General features: G+C 40.9%; 1 protein-coding gene across 1 annotated transcript in view; it reads right to left on the bottom strand.

Moving 5' to 3' along the window:
• The window catches only part of CRB1 (crumbs cell polarity complex component 1), a 99,373-nt gene extending 81,572 nt beyond the window's left edge, over window positions 1-17,801 (bottom strand). Inside the window, exons 1-2 of the mRNA XM_074151778.1 lie at window positions 17,741-17,801; window positions 1,457-1,525 (exon numbers count right to left, since the gene is read on the bottom strand). Of these exons, the coding sequence (XP_074007879.1) occupies window positions 1,457-1,525; window positions 17,741-17,801 (130 nt within the window). The remainder of the gene's footprint in view (window positions 1-1,456; window positions 1,526-17,740) is intronic.
• Between the last annotated feature and the right edge of the window lie 578 nt (window positions 17,802-18,379).

Here is an 18,379-nt window from a genome sequence, read left to right as displayed (position 1 = left end):
TTAATGTAAAGAATAGCTTGTAGTTATTGTGGTGCCATTTCTCCTTTGCAAGCTTCACCCGTGATGGAAGTGCCAGCCTCAGGATCTGAGCTGCTCCATCCACAGCTGGAATTATTACTCAATCTGCTCAATGAAAAAGTGTACCTTGGGAAGGTGTGAACAAACTTTTTCCAAGCAAGCACTTGTCGTGCCTACCAATATTGTGGTCACAAAGGGTTAATCCTGAATCTTTAACTTCAATTGTGTGTCCAAAACATCCTAGCATGTTGTTATAGAAACCACTTTCAGGCATTAAATCTTGGATCACGATTATTACCATAGTAACCACCACTGCACACAGCCAGGAAAGAAAAAAGGCGGTTACCCAAATATTCCATTTCTATCAAAAAAGCCAATTTTGTTTTCAAGTACCTTTGTATCAGCAAACCCAAGGAAAGTAAATTAACAACTTTCTGAAGTAGAAGTATATATCTTAGCGTAAGAGTAACAACTGAATAGCATTAATATTTAAAAATATTGTTTAGGAAACACATTAAGATTTAAGCTATCTGTGATTCAAATTACAGAACTGGTTATCTACTAAATCCAGTGTCTCCATTTCACTATTCTCCAAAAGTTTCTACAAGCTCAGACTAACTTTATGTTGTCCCCCAAGAATGAAGGATATTACTGTTTGCTGTCATTTTCCTTCTCTCTATTTACCTTTGCGCCATCCCAGAGTTCCTTACCCGCTTCAGCAGGAGCAGTCCTTGCAGCTGTACCACCTGATTATACTAAACACAGCAACAGTTTGACAGGCTTTCCTACAAAGCAGCCACGCAATGACTGCTTTAACACACCGCAGTGAGCTGTGCTACTTCAAAGGCACTCGCTCGGTGTGCGCACACACACGGCTGTTTTCCGGTGCGGGCAACAGTGTGGGAGAAAAAGGCAGGGAGTGGCTGCACATCATTAGCTTGTGGGTTGTGTTGTCAGCAGTTGACAAAAAACCCAAACATTTCAAAAATTAGGTAAACGCTTTCTTTATTTCTAAAAATAAATACCTTTTTTGACTCTCACTTCATTTTGCATCATACCCTAGTGTCTGTGCTGGGAAGAGGAGAAGAGTCAGGCCTAGGAGCTCAACAGGGTTCCTACAGATTGAATTTGGAGACTTTTTAGTTCAGTTGGACATCAAAGCATGGTGCTACTAGCAATGCGAACAGACTGGTTTCTAATGTGAATAAAAGAGTTTATCTGCTGCTTCTTTATGCTTAGCACTACAGCACTGCATTTAAGTTGATAGTGCATTGTGATCATCGTGCTTTTACTATGCATGGATATTTTTGTTTGTATAAGATGCAGGACAGTGGCTGATCAGGCCCAGAATGTAGACGATATGCATTACAGTAAATGATGCATACACTGATGTAGAAACTGAACTGACTTCTGCTGTGCAGTCCCTGCTACTGTATACGCTCTGTCTGAATATAACTTTCCTCTTTAATAGTTTCACAAGATGTCTCCACATTCTTATCTTCTAGGTCTGCAGAAGAGTAAAGACAGGAGTGTAAAGAGGTGTTCCTTCTCCTTTTAGAAGTGATGAAATTTCTTTTTAGTTGAATTCACACAGGAGCATTTATTCTTAATACTACTGAACAGAATTCAGATAAATATGCAGGTGAGCAACAACCACAATACACGGTGGTGGGGCCATCTTCAAGTTTGCCTTTCTGTCGGCTCTTCAGAGGCAAAAACATGGAAAAATTATTGTCCTCAAAATCTGAAACATTTTTTTTAAGGTAATATACTTGATTGCTTATAGGAAAGATTTGGTGATTCTGCACGTTAAATGTCTTTGTTCTACTGATGCAATCACTGCCTTTCCTGCCTGCACTGCTCTTAGGGCTTCATCCTCAGTGCGTAACTCAGGATACAGAGGTGTGTGTGTGTGTGTAAAGATGCCTCCAGTGAGATGAAAGGTTTCACAGAAGTAAAGCGAGAAAACCTAGGTGGTTTAGTTAGGGGTGTGAATTATGTCTTATACCGTAAAATGTTATGCTGTGTTGCTTGACCTTAGTGAGGTTTCTCAGTACGCCTAGATGAACTTGTTTGGATGGGTGGATTTGTAATGCTTTTGTGAAAGGAGTTGCTCCTGCCTTGCTCCCAAGAGATACAAAGATGGCAGCATCAAGCCTTTTAAAATTAACAGAAGCATAACCTGGCATTTCCAAAACTGATATCAGAACTCAGGGAGGAGTGCAAGTGGTGCTGGGGAAGGGGAAAAATGAAAGCAATGCTTGCAGTTGAGAAGACACCACCTGTATTCACAGCTATGCTAAGGAGGAAGGCTAAAACATACACCTTGGAAGCAGATGCATAACAAAATAATAAGCAAAATGGTGCCAGAGTCAAAAAGGTGCCAAAGTCAGAAAGACCAAAGCATGGTCTCACTTCTTTTCTGCATCAGTGGAGGGATTTTCAGGAACACAGAGGGAGTAACACAACATAAAACTGTCAGTTTGTGAATTTGGGTGAAATCCAGTTGCTCCTGGTTCTGTCTGAATTCCAAATAGTGGAAAATAGGGAGCAAAGGAACTGTTGCCTCTTGAAGAGGCCAAATCTCACCTTGAACAACACAAGGTCTCACAGCTTCTCTGGAGTCTGGAAAGAGTTTATGGCACTTTGCCTTTGTGTAAGATAGAGGCTCCTGCTGAATTCAGCGTCAGCAAGGAGCTAGGGGCTTGCTGAGCTGGGAGGCACTGCTCCTCAAGCAGAACAGCTACCGCTGACTTGCAGCACTGAGATTTCATTTAGAACAGAATATGCAAGCAGCCATGCTACCACTGTGCTCAGCTACTAACATGGGAAAGAAAAAGCAGTCAGAAATGCTGCCAATTGCTGCTACATCTTTGATCTACTGAGTTTGGAGTAGAGGGGCTAAAAATTGAGTAAAAAATTGACTTCAGGCCCAAATTCTCTGTCCATGTGTTGTTTGATTTTGAAAGCCATTAGAAGGCATCCCCTTCAGTCTCCTTTATCTGTGGTTCTGCCCTTCACTTCATTACCTCTTTCCTTTTCTTAATGTGAAAAGAGCATCTAGCAGTGATTCCAATGTACAGTAGTGCATAAAGGTGCTGTGATTCTAAAACATAGCCTCAAATGTCTCTAACACTGACCCAGGTGTGATTTCTTTCTGAGTCAAGGATTAAAGCCCTTATTGTTAGAAAGGCATCATACCAACTTGTAACATGGGGCAAGAATTTCTCTTCTGGTGAGGGATATTTTCACCTACGCTTTACAAGTCACAGATTTCAGAAAATTAGATTTTCCCTTCTGTAAGTCATGCCTAATTTTTGTTTCAAGAAAATATGTATATGCTCATTGCTCAAATGTACTACACTAGTAAATAACAGGGAAAATGTTATTGTCAGGTGTATCACACAGGCATATGTTCACAGCCAAGTTTTGATGACTCCCAGTTCAACATAGTCTCCACAAGCACTTGTTTTTATGGCATTCAGATCCCATCAAGGCACATCACATCAGATGCACCATATCCCTTCTGCACAGCCAAATCTCTAGCAACAAAATACACATTCAGAAAATGATGCTTTTTAACATACTAGAAGAGGGGCAAAAAACATGACAAAACACACAAGGGTTTTCATAGATCTATTCCTTTTCCCAGCTGGCTTACTATGCTCTGCTTTGAAGTCTGCAAGGAAATTAATGTTTTAAAGTTTCTAGGTGCAAACCTGTGTACGGATGTGTGCAGACGTTGGGACTGCCTCCAGTAGGTTCTCAGTAATACAGCTGACAACTAAATGTTGCTGAAGCCAACAAAATACAGCAAAACAGCAAGATCATCTCCAGCTTTAGACTAGCATCATACTGATATCCCAAACCACCGGAGTGCATGCTGTCCCTCCAGGCTTGCTGAATGCATAGTCCTTTTCTCACACAATTTCCATTTCATTCTATGTAACAGTATTCTCATATCAAAATCATGATGCTGCTTCTCCTGTCTCCCCAGACTTTAAAAAAGCAATCAGCCCTGTGGCAGATCAGCATTATATTGCTGGAAATACAGTGCACTGTGATTTAAATGCCACAGGAAACAGAAGAAAGCTTCAGTGAGGCTACGATGCACAGTGAGTTCATAGAAAGCAAGGTCATTCTTTTCCAGCAAGAACTTTGTAGAGGAGTTCACATTCCAGACCTTTCTGTTGTTTACTAAATTCTTTTCAATTGAAATCACCTACAATTAGCTCTGCATGAGCTAATTACCAATTGGAACTACCAATTAACAATTGGAATTACCAATAGAAACTGCTTGGGAAATGTCACGGCTCCTGTATTTTGGGACAGGGGGAATCAGTGCAACCAGACCTTCTGTCTGCTCTCCTGTTGAGCTCCTGTGCTACCAACAGGGCCAAAATCATAACATTGAGATTGGTGAAGAACAATGATGTGATCATGATCTGCACGAGTTGCCCTCACTGACCTCATCCAAATAAAAATCAGTCACAGGCCTAAAAAAAGGATGCTATAATGTGAACTTTTGCAGAGGGCTAGTCTTTTGAATGTTAGTTTGATGTAACAATGTAATTTTGCTATGGTTATGGCTCTGATATGTCTGTGGTAGATTTCCTGACCTGCAAACAGACTGTATTGTAGCATACTAAAAAGTCTACTGACTTGTAATTGAGGAAGAATGAATTTGTTTCATGGTTTTACAATGATTTATTTCCAGAGTAAGCTCAGAAGCAGATCCTAATATGACTCTAAGCTACATGATATGAAATTACTAGTCTCAGTCCACAGACCTCTTCCCTGATTTCAAGTACTGTTTGCGAATTAATGGCAAAACTCTATGTCCACACCCAACACACTATATAACCTGCAGAGATATTGTTCTACCAGCTCCGCCTTTTCCTAAGAGCCACCAATCTCCCCCTTTTCATTCTGCAATCCTAGGGAGGACTGGCCAAGCCTTCATTTCATGACACCCCAGAGCTCCATTGTACCTGATAGCAACACAGTATAATCAAATGAAAGTTAAATAAAAGCCAAGAGAATTGCAGCTGCAGGTCACGTTATCTTCTCCATCATATGAGAACTTGGATTGAACTATTTCTATGAGGGTATTCATGAATTTTTAGAGGTTGCTAGGAAAATCAGAATTCTTACTCTACTGGTATCAACAAAGCAAGTCCCCAGTTTGACATTTACAGTTCTGTTTAGATAAGGAGCTGGCTCTATCACATGGCTATTTATGCAGCTCATTTGGCTGCTTTTCACTTTGCAGCAGAACAGTATGACTACTCTGTGTAGTGGTGATCACAGCAAAGTACACTGAGCTTGTGACATTGCCAGGCCAGACAGGGCTGGTAGGTCTCCTGCTCTCATCAGCCATGGCATATTTTTATGTCTTAGCATTTGTCTGGCTGAGTCACTTGATGACTTCCTCAGAGGGTTCAAGACTGTATGTGTCATGCTAGTCCAGATACTCTATTTAGGTGACAATTTTCCTTCCTTGTCTCCTACATACCAATAACAGTAAAAACCTTTGATCCATAATTTGTTCATAAACCCCCTTTTATGCCTGATTTTTGTAAATTTTAACAAATAGTCAGTTTGGTAATGTAATACATCGGAAGTGCCAGATCATTTAGCAGTATAGCCATAGCCCAAGCTGCTTCTAAGGCAGCTTCACAGAATCACGGAATTGTCAGAGTTGGAAGGCACCTCTAGAGATCATCTAGTCCAACTCCCCTGCCAAAGCAGGATTGCCTAGAGCACATTACTCAGGACTGCATCAAGGCGTGTCTTGAAAATCTCCAGAGAAGGGGACTCCACAACCTCCATGAGCAGCCTGTTCCAGTGCTCTGTCACCCTCACCGTAAAACACTAAACTCTCTGTTCTAACTCAAAGTATCAGGAGCCTTTCCTCACAGAAAAGCAGGATGTCAGACTGGCCTTTTATCCCAAAGTTAGCTTGAGGTGATGGATCTCAAGCTCATCTTTTTTATAGTTATCCACAAATCAGGTACAGGATTTTATTGAAATTTATTGCCTGTCAGGCCCAGAGCACGTCCCCTCTCCTGGGGATCTGGCTGCCAAGGCTCAGGGCCAACACTGATAGCACAGCTCCATGGCTTTAAGAAGACTCAGCAGGGACCTGCCCCTCCTTTGCTTGGAGGCTACTTTTAAGGTCAGGCTCTCACCCTTGGTATCTGCCTGGCCATGTACTTCACCGATGCAGTCCTGGACCGTGACCTCACTGTGGAACTACCTGGTGATCACTGGACCACAGCTTGACCCTGCTTACTGTGCCCCAGAACTGATACTGATCCTGACTTATTGACTGCAGCATCACTATAGACTCGTCTGGCAATCTGTGGTTAACTCTGGCTGCCATCACCTGCTCTGCCTGCCTTGCTCAGGTTCAGTAGGACTGATCTCTTCTAGGACCAGCCGCTGCCCTGAGTGCTCTGCTGTCATCCTCAGCTCCTGGCTTCCCTTCCCTTGCAGAGCAGCCCACACTTGCTGCTCCCTGGCTATGCCTTTCAGATTTAACTGGTTTTATTAACTTAAGATAAGAAAATCTCAAGCTGCAAAGCTACATGTGCCAGACATGGAGAAGAAGGGCATGTTTTGAGGTTTTTTTAAAGTGTTACACTGAAGTGTTAGTGCTTTCAAAGCACTTTCTATGCTCAAAGCATTGTGCAAGCATCGTATAGTTCAGGCGGAATTACACCAACGTACTAGCATGAGCCATGCAGAATCAAAGATCTCAGAGGGAATCAGTCTCATGATACTGATCCCAGTCTCCAGTGTGCGTGTGTCCTTTGAGGAGGAGTGACTGACCCAAAGGAAAAGCAAGAGTAGGTATTGAAAAACCACTCTATAATTAGGTCTTTCTCTGTAACCTTTGTAAAATGTTTCATTGTAGAAGCAAAGCAAAACCAGAATATTCAGCAGCATCAGGGTATGCCCAGGAGCCTTCCTTGGGGAACACGCTAAGTAATAAGCCTCTTGTATTAGAGGAATATCACTAAAAGGCAAATTGTTTCTAAAAGCCTAATATGGTGGTGTGTTTTATAATAAAAACACCTGCCACTAGGGCATTAAATATCTGCTATAAATGAAGAGCTATCCAGTAAGACTTCATCAAAATTAGAGCTGTAAGATTTTTGACACTAAAATGATACAAAATTTAAAACCATGAATAAATAAATACTATCCAGAAGCAATCAGTATAGAGGTGTCATTTCTTGGAGGGTTTTTTATTATTATTTTATTTCCCTGTTAATATTCTCCTTTATTTCCTCTGTTTATTTAATTTATGTAAGAGGTAGGTCTGACTTACTGTCTCCCCTCCCTATCCTAGCTTTTGCTTTTCTGCCTTAGATTTTTTCCATGCATACTTCTTTTCTTCCTCTGAGATGTGATCCAAAGCAGACCTGGATTTACAGGGCAGCAATGGGAAGTTACAGTAACTTTGTGTGGCTGGTAAGTGAGCCTGCAGTAATTGTAGCCTCAGGACACAAGTTCATTCATGGCACCAGCTCCACTGTGTAACACAGATGCCTCCGGAGCTGTGTTGAAGTGCTCATGCTCCTCAAAATGACCCGAATGTCAATAAAGATGCTCTGGCCTGCGATTCCCCTGGATATAAGCTTTAGCTATCCCTGTTGCAGTGGCAGTGGAGTTTTGTGTCACACAGGGATTGCTCGGGATGTCGGTGGTGTAGTGGCTGGGCCGTGGAAGATAAGCTTAGCAAGCAGGAGGAGACAACTAAAGCCTGCACAGCTTGACATCAAGAAGCTTTCTCTATCTGAAGAAACTTTGGTGCCATATAATGATGAAAAACCAGAAAGAATACCCTATTTGGGGGAAGGGACCTTCCTCACAATGATATCAGTCCAGATTTAGCAGTACAGAGTACATTATAGGGTCAGAACATCAGAGTACTGACCCTGCTTTTTGTTAAATTATGCTATATAAATAAATGAGATCTGTGTAAATGTCTGGCCAGCAAAAATTAAAGAAAGATGTGATGGCAATAATGAATGCGTGGTAAATATCTAGTGACTATCTTGCTGGGAGCATTTTTTGCAGAGAGCTCTACAATGGGGCTTGTTTTATGATCCCAAAGGACATCATACAACATACTGTGCCGAGAGACGGCAGAACAGATTGGGAAGTAATTCTCAGTACTTAATACCTGGGGATTCTCAAAAGCAATTTTCTCTTAGGATCACATTGCCTTTGATCATTGGGATTATTAATTATAGATAGCCTTGGACAGAACAAGGTACTGTTTCCGTACTCCTCAAACAGTGTCTCATTTAAAAGGAACAAAATATCTTACTTAATTAGAGGTTCAGCTGTGGTGTTTTTTCAAGACACTTTGGTATTTATTTGACTGTGGTAGCCTACTGTAACAAATATTATTCATTAATAATCAAGGGAACTTGTAGGCATAATAGCGTAGGAAGGAAGCACCAAAATGTTTGTCATTCAGCTTTCCAGGACAGTTGGAGTATCACCATCCAATATAGAATTTAGACTACGGATTATAGTCTATAGTTCAAAAGTGGTTGCACTTATGTGAAGTCCTCCCCTTTGTGCCATTTTTCTTAATTGGATCCAGCCCATGCTTCATCAAGTGATCTCAGGCAGGTGCACTTAAAGCTTAATTTTTCTCTCTGGATAAATGGAAGCATATAGTTTCTGCTAACAATTCTTTAGGTTAATTTTGCCTCTGATCTGTTTTTGTCTTACCTCTGCTTTAGTCACCATAACTGATAGCCACAAAATTAACCAGATGAGCCTAAGTTTGTATATATACATGCTCAGTTTACACTTAGCATCATGTGTTTGCTATTAGATGTGTTGATTCATTCTTGTCATCAACAAATTACATTTGTTGACTGAGAGAGGTTTATTCCTGTAAGTTCTGATGTCACAAAAAGCTTTTACTAACATTTTCTTCACCCTATCTGTCCCTAGGGTTGGGGTGGTCAGCCCTGCCAGGGAGATTTGTTGCTCTGTTCTAGTGAGGGCTGCTATTTATTTGGCTGGGCCACGGGATACAGGAGTTATCTGAAAAGTCCTGGGGCTCTGCAGCAAAGCGAACAAGCTTCAGACTGTCTTCCTTCCCTAATTAACTTGGGGAGAAGAAAGCAAGCTGCAGTAATGGAGCAGGAGACACACAACTATGCTCCTTCTGGAGAACTGGTGCTTGTTGGAGCTGCAAGGAAAGCTTCATGTCCCCTACAGAGCAATGTAGTCTGCCTTGCCGATGAGCTCTGTTTTGCTTTGCAATGGGTGCATTTTTATGACGTTCTTCAGGTAAGACATAGACTGTATGCATGCAAACATAATATGCAGTAGTTTTAAAAAGTAAATTTTGTATTATCTAGATATTCTTATAAGTAACAAGAATTTTTATTAGAATCAAAACTGCATATGTAAAGGGATGTTTTTTTGGTTTGGTTTTTTTTTTTTTTTTTCTTTTGGAGGCGGGGGGACAACGACCAAACCAGAACCCACAAAAAACTAAAAAACATCAGACCTCCCCCCAAATGCCTACATGGTTCCTGATGATCAGAATTCCTACTCAAATCAGTAGTAATTCTGTCAAATTCTGTTGAATCACAAAGATTAACTTGTCGAGTACATGCAGGGTCTTTAAATATTTCAGTGTGTCCTTACTATCTCAAAATAGTTAAGAGGTTGTTTGGAAGTTTAATTCAACCAGAGGAACACTTAACAGTTGCTACACTTACCCCACTCATGCTGGGTTTTTTGCCTGTTACCACAATACTTGACATTTGTTAGATTGATTGCTGGAGGGGTGATGCTCTCTTTCTAGGCTACTGTCTCCTAAGCTGTGAAACAACAAAACAAAATTCTGTTTTATTATTAGCAAAGGGAAGTAACTAAGCTGTTGTGATATTCTTCCTCCTCTGTCACCTTTCTTTCCTGGCTGCCCCCAAAAGGGATCCCAGTTTGAATGGAATGTGTAGAAGAAGGTGTAGCTGGAGAGTCCCTGGAGTCAGCATTTCACAGTAAGGCAGCATGGTCTTCTCCTTGGGAGGTTGGCTGAATTAGCTCTCCTAAAGGACCTGAACTGAGAGGGTTGCCACTTAGGAACATCAGAATTTCAGGTACAAAATCCATAACTGACAACTGACTTGGTTGAGATGGCTTTTGCCAGACTTCGCTGAAGTTCTTATAAAGCAGTTTTTATTAAAAACTCACAAGGAATATGGTTTTGAAAAAGCAAGATCTTGTTTTCACTAGCCTGTAATTCTTCACAGTTCCTTAACAATTTTCCCGACACTTTTCCTTTTTTCTTTTCCACATTGTCAGGGCTGTTTGCTGCAGTGATTGAGTTTTCATAACTGTCAGAAGAATGTCAGGACAATGTGAAGACAGTGTCAAGGCAAATACAGAAGGGTGACAGTGTGAAGGAGGGAAAGAGAAAAGAGCTGTCAGTCCTCAGAGTGCTCTGTAGAGAAAATATTTCACTGATAAAACCATTGTCACCGTGCGCTGAGCCAGAGAGAGAGAATAAAGTGGAGATATTTAAGTTACTGCACTATGAACATATCTGGATGACAACTTGGAGTTAAAGAAGGACTTAAAAAAGCAATTTGTAAGGATGCCTTTCCTCCCTAACTCTTGTCCCATATTATCTTCTAGACCATGTCCCAGTCCCTAGTATCCTAACACCAGTGCACCATTTTGATTTAAGCTTCTGTTACATTAATTTGTAAAAAGCACACTTTTGAGAAAGTTGAAGAACAGGCATGCAAAAATATATATTTTTTCATCTTTCTAAACAGTATACCTCAGCATGGAAAGATACTCCACTGTCCACCTACAAGAAGGTAGAGGGTTTTCCCACTTGGTGTAATTCCAGGATACTTTTTTGGGTGTCCTGAGCCACAAACTCTGCTTGTGGCGTATCGCGGTTGTGGCATCAGTTCAAAGCATGATCTAATTGCATTCAGAGTTCAGCACTGCAAGGTGCTGAGTATCTTGCTCCCGTGTCAGTGCAGAATTAAGGCGCATACTTAATTCACCCCTGCAGTGTATAATTTTTTTTCTGAAACATCCTTGGAAAGGAGACACTGTCGTGGCTTAACCTCAGCTGACAACTAGAACCATGCAGCTGCTTGCTCAGCCACCCTCTCTTTCACCCCACCCCCAAGAAAAGTGAGGAGGAAAAAAGAGAGGGGAAAAAAGGGAGGGAAAAGGGAGAAACTTCAACTCATGGGTTGAGATAAAGACAGTTTAATAAAAACAATAACAGAATAAAAGGAAAAATAATAATAATAATAATGACATGGGTCACTCTCACTGCCTGGTGAATTGGCACTGTCCTGAGCGGTGATCATGGATTCCTGCCTGCTGGCTAACCCCCATTTATATACTGAGAATGATGTTTATGGTATGGAATATTTCATTGGCCATTCCATTCTGCCTACACTTCTATGGGAAGCTGAAAAAAGTCTGAATAGTGTAAACATCACTTAGCAACAACTAAAACCAGTAGGTATTATTGACATTCCTTTCACATCAATCACTAGAAAGAAAATGTACTCTTTCCCAGCTGAAACCAGGACAGACCCATTCTCACAAGGGCAAATAAAGGACAGATGTAAAGGTGATATGGGGCTAAATTCTGGCATCAAAGCTCTGTATGGCAGTACTTCTGCTATTCTGAAGGCTTGTGCACAGTGAGGTGCTCCTCACCTTTAGAGCAGTTTTCAGGATTTAAAATTAAGCACTGGTCTTGCAGTGAGTCTGTGAACTTGCTCTTTGTGCGTGTGTTCTGTACATTACTCCTCAGCCTTAGAGGTAGGGAGAATGAAGGGGTTTCTTACTGTTTCTGTCCTGTTTCTGACCATCAGGATAATCAGGTATAAGAGGGTTCAGGTGGATGTTAGTCAATATCATTACAATTCTGGAAAACAAAAATCCCCACTGTTAGTGACTTCTGAATGACTTTATAAATACCACTGAAGAGGTTTAGGAAAAGTGAACTCCTAAAAAGTTTCCAGGAAATAACATGCCATAAACTCCTCAAAATACTTCAGGGGTAGTATTTTCAAGTATAAGAATTTGGTGTTAGTTATTTGAAATTGAAAAGGCTAAGTATTTCCCAAATACTGCATTTACTTATTATATTATAATTTATTTTATTTTAAGGAAGTAGGTTGAATAGTTAACAAATTTTCTTACTTGTTGCCTATGAAATAACTTAGCTGTAGAAATGCTTGCTATTCTATTGTTATCCTATTCCTGTACTATGTCTAGTTGAAACTCATGACAACATTAAACCTAAAAGCATCAAACCTGGGTGACTTTTTTAGATGAACTGCAAATTTTATCCATAGATGCAGTAGCAATGCTCTAAGTAAGCTGTTTAACCTGATTGTAGTCGAAGTTATATATTGCTTAGGGCTGACTTTTTCTCCTTTCCCAGTCAAGTTTTGTTAACCTGAAAATAGTCTGCCATTTTGAATCGAGCATCAGCTGGAGAAGAGTGTGTTTCTTGCCTGGGGCTCAGATGCCTCCTCCCATTAGTGTTCACACCTCAGCCATCATGTGCCTCTAGTAATCACTGAATCTCACCAATCCTTACAAAGGAAGGTCTATAGGATGGCAAGTTAGTAAGTACAAAGAGTGTATTGGTCCCTTCATTAAAGAAGGCTAAGAGTTATCAAATTAAAGAAGTGATATACAAAGGAAAGCCTTACAGTTAGCAATGGAAATTGCAGATACAATGACCGCTTACATTTGTTGTAAGAATGAATAACATTTAATGGTTTTATCTTAAAAAAAAAAAAAAAAAAGAAAAGAAAAGAATACTTGCCATATTACAGATCTCAACAAAAATCTGGAAAAGTATGTATGTCCCTTCCCCACAATATAGATATATGAAGTGAGAAACACAAGATCTAAATTAAGTGGTTTGAAAAGGGAGATCATTTGGATTGTATTCACAGCACTCTCACTGCAAGCAAGGTATTCACTTTGCCCTTCTCCAGCTCAGCATTCTGACCTGTAAAACTGAGATGCTGCCTACTTGCAAGTTATAAGGTTCCATCTGCTTATGTTTTGTAAAACATGCAATACACCTCATGAGGAAAAAGCTGAAGTATTTTTATGGAAAATAATTTCTCTGCACGTTTGCAAGGAAGAGAAAGAAAGAAGAGTCTTCTTCCACACTTGCATGACTGTGCTGGCTTTGGGCACAATCACACCTTTAACGATAACTTTAAAGCCAGTAAAAAGTCTTTGAGTCTAAACTGATGTCTAAATTTAAACTCAATACACAAGTGTAAGTGCTCGGAGGACAAATGAGTTTTACAAGGTGAAATGCTGGACTGACCTTGAACATGAAAGCAAAGGCCTTACTATTAGCACAGAAAAATGTTAGAGTCCCAAGACTTCACTTGAGAAGCAGAACTAATTAGAGAAGATTAACAGAAATGAGGCATGTAGTAGCTTGAATAGGGCATGACTGCAGTATGAAAGGCTGAATCACTGGACCTATTATTGAGGTCAAGATCTTTAAAGCACTATAAGTTTTTTAAAGGCAAGTGACAACTTTTGCAGATGTTCCTGTGGCAACTGAAGGTTCATTAAAATATTCAAGCTCTGTTCTGAACATAGGATGTTCCTCTGTGTTAAGACTGTTTTCAGCCTTGATATCGGGATACATTTCTGAGTATGGGGTCTTATTCAGGACCATGTTCACATTCCTACTGCTCTGCAAGGGGTCCTGAAGAGATAGTCACTGAGTCTGCACTAGAGTGGAAACACAGTGAAGATTTTAGATTTTTTTTAAATAAAGCTAGTAACTGATTTTTTTCTTTTCCCCCCTTTCCCCCCTTTGCCCCCTTTCCCCCCTTTTTTCCTTTCTTTCTTTTCCCTTTTCCCCAAACGGAGTCTGAAATATACTTTGCAGTCTTTTTCCTTATACTTTCCACTTCCTGATTTTTCCTGTCACCAACCAGCTTCCCACAAACTCTAATGATCTTTTTATTACTGACTGGCAATAAAGGTTCCAGATCTGATTGGGTAGAACTTCTGATATACACCCTGAAATTAGTGCTTTACCAGTGCTGTAACAATGGGCTCAGCTAAACTGAAAATGATTTACATAATGGTTCACATGGAATGGCTAGGGTTGGAAGGGACTTCTGGAAATTGTCTAGTCCAACCTACTTGCTCAAAACTGCATCAACTAGAGCAGAAAGCTCAGCACCTATTACCTATGACACGTCTGCTTTTCAGAACTTTCCATAATTATTTTATTTTTGGGAAGCCAGGTTTACTGTAAGCATGCGTAACCACATGCCTGTGGTTAATGGAAGTGTTGGTGCTCATCAGTGATTGCAGAAAAGAAGCAGTCACCCATGAAGACCGGGAATTCTTCAGGCTGATTCAGAGCCATGGCATAAAAGATGTGCAGGGTTAAAAGAAGACGGGAGAAAAAGTCTCAGCTCTCTGGCTGTTTGCAGTTATGTTAATAAAAGTAAGGAAAGGGTTCCCCTGTCTGTAGAAAAGTTGATACAGCATGTCTGAAACTGAGGCACAATTAGTGTTGGCAAGTTGTGTGGGTTTCCTCCAGAACATGTTTCTATGCTAGCCCAAATAAATGACGCAACTCAGCATGCAAACATGTTTCTGACTGCTGCTTATCTGTTGCACAAAAATTGCTGTGAAGTGTAATAATGTAAGCGTAATAAAAAGTCCATAAAAAGTAAAAATGTAAGTGTAATAAAAAGTCCATTTGCTTTTAGTAGTAAAGAAGAATGCAGTTCCCTTAAAGTTCAATTTAAGAGCTGGGATATAACGAGCAGAGCTCATTGTTGCCAGCCAATCAAACTCTTTAATTAAGATTAAAGAATGTAGTCCTACTTCTGATGCATCCCAAGTATCTCAAAAGTCACCATTCTCCTTCTACTTGAAAAGAAACCACTCTTGATTACAACCACAAACTTCCTGGTTACATAAAGCAAAGCCATGCTGGTCCTGACTGGACATAGCACAGCAGCATCTTCACTGAAATGAGTGGACTATCGAAGTTAAACCAGAATAAATAAAACCAAAATCAATTCTGTTGGGCGTTACTCATGGAATATCAGAAGTACCTACTACATATGTATATCCTAGTGCAGTAAAACCGTTGTCAGTTTGGAGATGATGTTGGGGAAACAGCAGGTCCACTGTAAGCTATTTTCCTCAGTCACTGAGCAGTGAGAGTACCTACAGAGATCTGTGGGAACAGAAAGTGCCCATATGAATCTATGAGCTGGTGGGCACTTCTCCAAACAAAATACAGTATCTGAAGGAGTGTTTTTGGCTTTTAGGCTATAGTAGAAGTGATGTAGTAGAAGCAGATCTGGTTTTGTTCTACTGTGTGCGCAGAACTGAATCTTCTTCCATTCTTACTTCTTTCCATCACTTGTCAGATCAATTAGGTCAGTCTGTTTGCTGGAAAGATTTTTATCCAGATTCTTCAAAGATGTTCACTGCCATTCCTTCCTTCTCCTGTTTAATCCCACAAGTTTTGCTCTAAACACCTCCATCTTATTACTTCGCTATCATGGACAGTGGTGGAAGCTCCATGTTGTCTATTTGTCCTTCAGGAACTCCAATGTTCTTTGGAAACAGCCTTTTGAATATGAAAATGGCAATTGATTTTAGTCACTTTACTCTTTATGCACTTTCCCATGAGCTCCAAAATGGGTAGATGTTAGACTAAATTGAATCAGACATTTAAGACATACACAAGAGAGAACAGAACAGATAGTTCTTGTTATATCAAGCAGAGGGCGTTTTTACGTGGATTGAGGCTTGCAAAATGTTCAGTGCCATTAGTAGTGAATAAAGAATTACAAATGTCAGCTGGGTTTAATGTGAGAGAAGGGATGGGTTTAGCTAGAAAGTCTGAATTGGTGGGTCCTACAAAATGTTGGCCAGATATTTTCTTTTTGCAGTTGTATTGTAGAGGCACCTATTGCATTTGCTGTCATGATATATACTGCTACAAATACGTATACAGAGTGATCAAAGAGACTTGGATTATCATTCCCACAAACACATTTTTCATATTTTCCTATATTTTAAGGTAGGAATCAAAGTGGAGCTTTACTTTCAACATTCTTTCAACTGTGCTTTTTAGATTGAACAGGGACAGGAAGACCCTACAAAGGCCTTAAACATTTTCATCCCATTCATTAGCTCTGATGTAATCTCTGGTATATCAGTGTCATTCTCTGGCTTCTTCTCTCCCTGTCATTGCTTATTTCTTTTGTTATGCAGCCTCTATTTGCTTATCTTACAAGACTGGTGCCTTCTCTCTTTGTACCTTAGCCAGGACACTATCAAGGGAAGGTAAGGGGCTGCTGGAGAAGTGCAGGTACAATTAGGACTTCTTTACGCTGTGGCAGACCTCAGCAGCATTTTTGGCCTTCTTGCAGCTTTTGGAGTCAGCAGACTCAAAGATGGACTACATACCACGTGGCCATATCTTGGCCATTGCAATTGAATTGCATCTTATGTGGCCCGTAATTAACATTTTCAGAACTCTATGTAATTCTCGCCTCTGGTTTACTCTTCCACCCCACCAAAATGGGATCACCAGCAGATTGCTGTGGTATATTTGGCATTGCCTGCTTGTATTTAAGAGAGAGACCTTGGGAAGATCCCTGTATAAATAACAAGGTATAGGTAGATGGGAGCAGATAGAATTCCTTTTGCATGCTTTGAGCCAGCTCTGGTGCAGGTGCCATTTAGCCAAATTAGCAGAGCCCAGTGCCTGACCTAACATGCTCTGACTTTCAGCACGAGCTTGGATTCAGCACGGTGCTAACACAGCTACACTATTTTTCCACCAGAGGTGCTGCCTGGATGTGCAGGCAGCAGCAAGGTGACATGTATTAGCTCAAACATACTCTCAGAGGCTCTCTTTCCAGCTGATAGGACGTTGGTGAGTTATGCTGCAGACTTTTTGCTGATAACAGAGCCCGATCTCTTCTTTCAGCTGTGTGGACATTTGACTATGTTCAGATTCGTGGATGGTTAGCCATAGCTGGAGCAGTACCACAGCTGCTTTTTAAGTACTTACAAATTGCCACAAAGCTTAGCAAAACACATCTGAAGCTACTGCTGAATACAGATATCTTTTCAAGGCTAGATTATTACAGTGAGACTTTTGGATTCCCTGCCGTAATCCATCAGTGCAGGTTACTTAAATTGCAGTTGCTTGGATCCTTGCAGACTGATGACTGTCTGTCTTTCTAAGTCCTTGCTTTGGCTTCCTGTCAAATTGCATTGTTTTCAAAGTCCTCTAGCTCACATTCAAAGAAAGGAAGAAATGTGTCACAGTCAAATTCAGAGCTAGGGCCCTCCTTGTGGAACAAAGAGCAAAAGTGCTACGTACCATCCCTCTCAGAAACCGCAACAAGGGAAAACAGGAGCTGTCAAGGGAAGAGTGTGACCAATGCACGCTGCCTTTTGTCTACTCCTATAGCTCCCCTGGCAGTCTGAATGTGAATTTGAGCACCTCTGGGCTTAACTACTTTAGAGGGCACTCAGCCTTTGGTAGTCCCACAATATAGGAACATAGTGTTACCTCTCAGAAACTGTCCCAAAAGGAAATGTCAGGCCATTGTGTCCATGGCTAAGTATACTTAGGTTGGGGAATGTGGGTTAGTTTGTTTACGCACAATCTTGATCTTGAGCTCAATCACTGTGACTGAGGGCACTTTGAAGGAATGCATCATGTCTGCAGACTCCCTCACTAATGCAATTAAAGATGCTTTGTCTGTCTCATTATTCAAGGAAAGGTTAAGAGAACAGAATTTCAGTATGCTCAGCCTTGGGCAGGCAAGCAAGAGCAGTAAAAAGAAGCAAGGAGTTTCTCCCTGGAGCATCCACCCAGGCCACAATTATTCAAGCACAGCGCTTCCCAGCACAGAAGGATGCACCAGGCAAGTGCCCTGATCCTTAGTTGCTGGAGCAGGGACACTGTATGCAACGGGTTAGCAGCCCATGCCCCTTTTCTACCCACAGAAATATTTAGCCCTAGAAATATTTTGATTTCTGTCCCCGCTGATAAGATTTCAGGCAGGCAGAAGCTGCCCTAACCCTGAAGTTGCAGCAGCAACTGCAGCCTTGCTTTGTTGATGCCGGGAGAGAAGCGTATTTTGCTCAGCCTGGAGGAGTCCTTTAGAACTCCAGTGGCAGCTGCGTGGTGCATGTCACCGCGTGTCAGGCTGCCCGCGGAGAAGCGTTGTCAATTGGAGTATTTGTCAAAAGACGGAAGCAATTTTCTGTTGACCCATTTTATGGGTGAATAAAA

The sequence above is a fragment of the Numenius arquata genome, chromosome 8 (assembly GCF_964106895.1).
Source record: "Numenius arquata chromosome 8, bNumArq3.hap1.1, whole genome shotgun sequence".
In the NCBI taxonomy this organism is placed as follows: domain Eukaryota; kingdom Metazoa; phylum Chordata; class Aves; order Charadriiformes; family Scolopacidae; genus Numenius; species Numenius arquata.
Note: the sequence above shows the minus strand (reverse complement) of the source record. Positions and strands in the feature narration are given on the sequence as shown.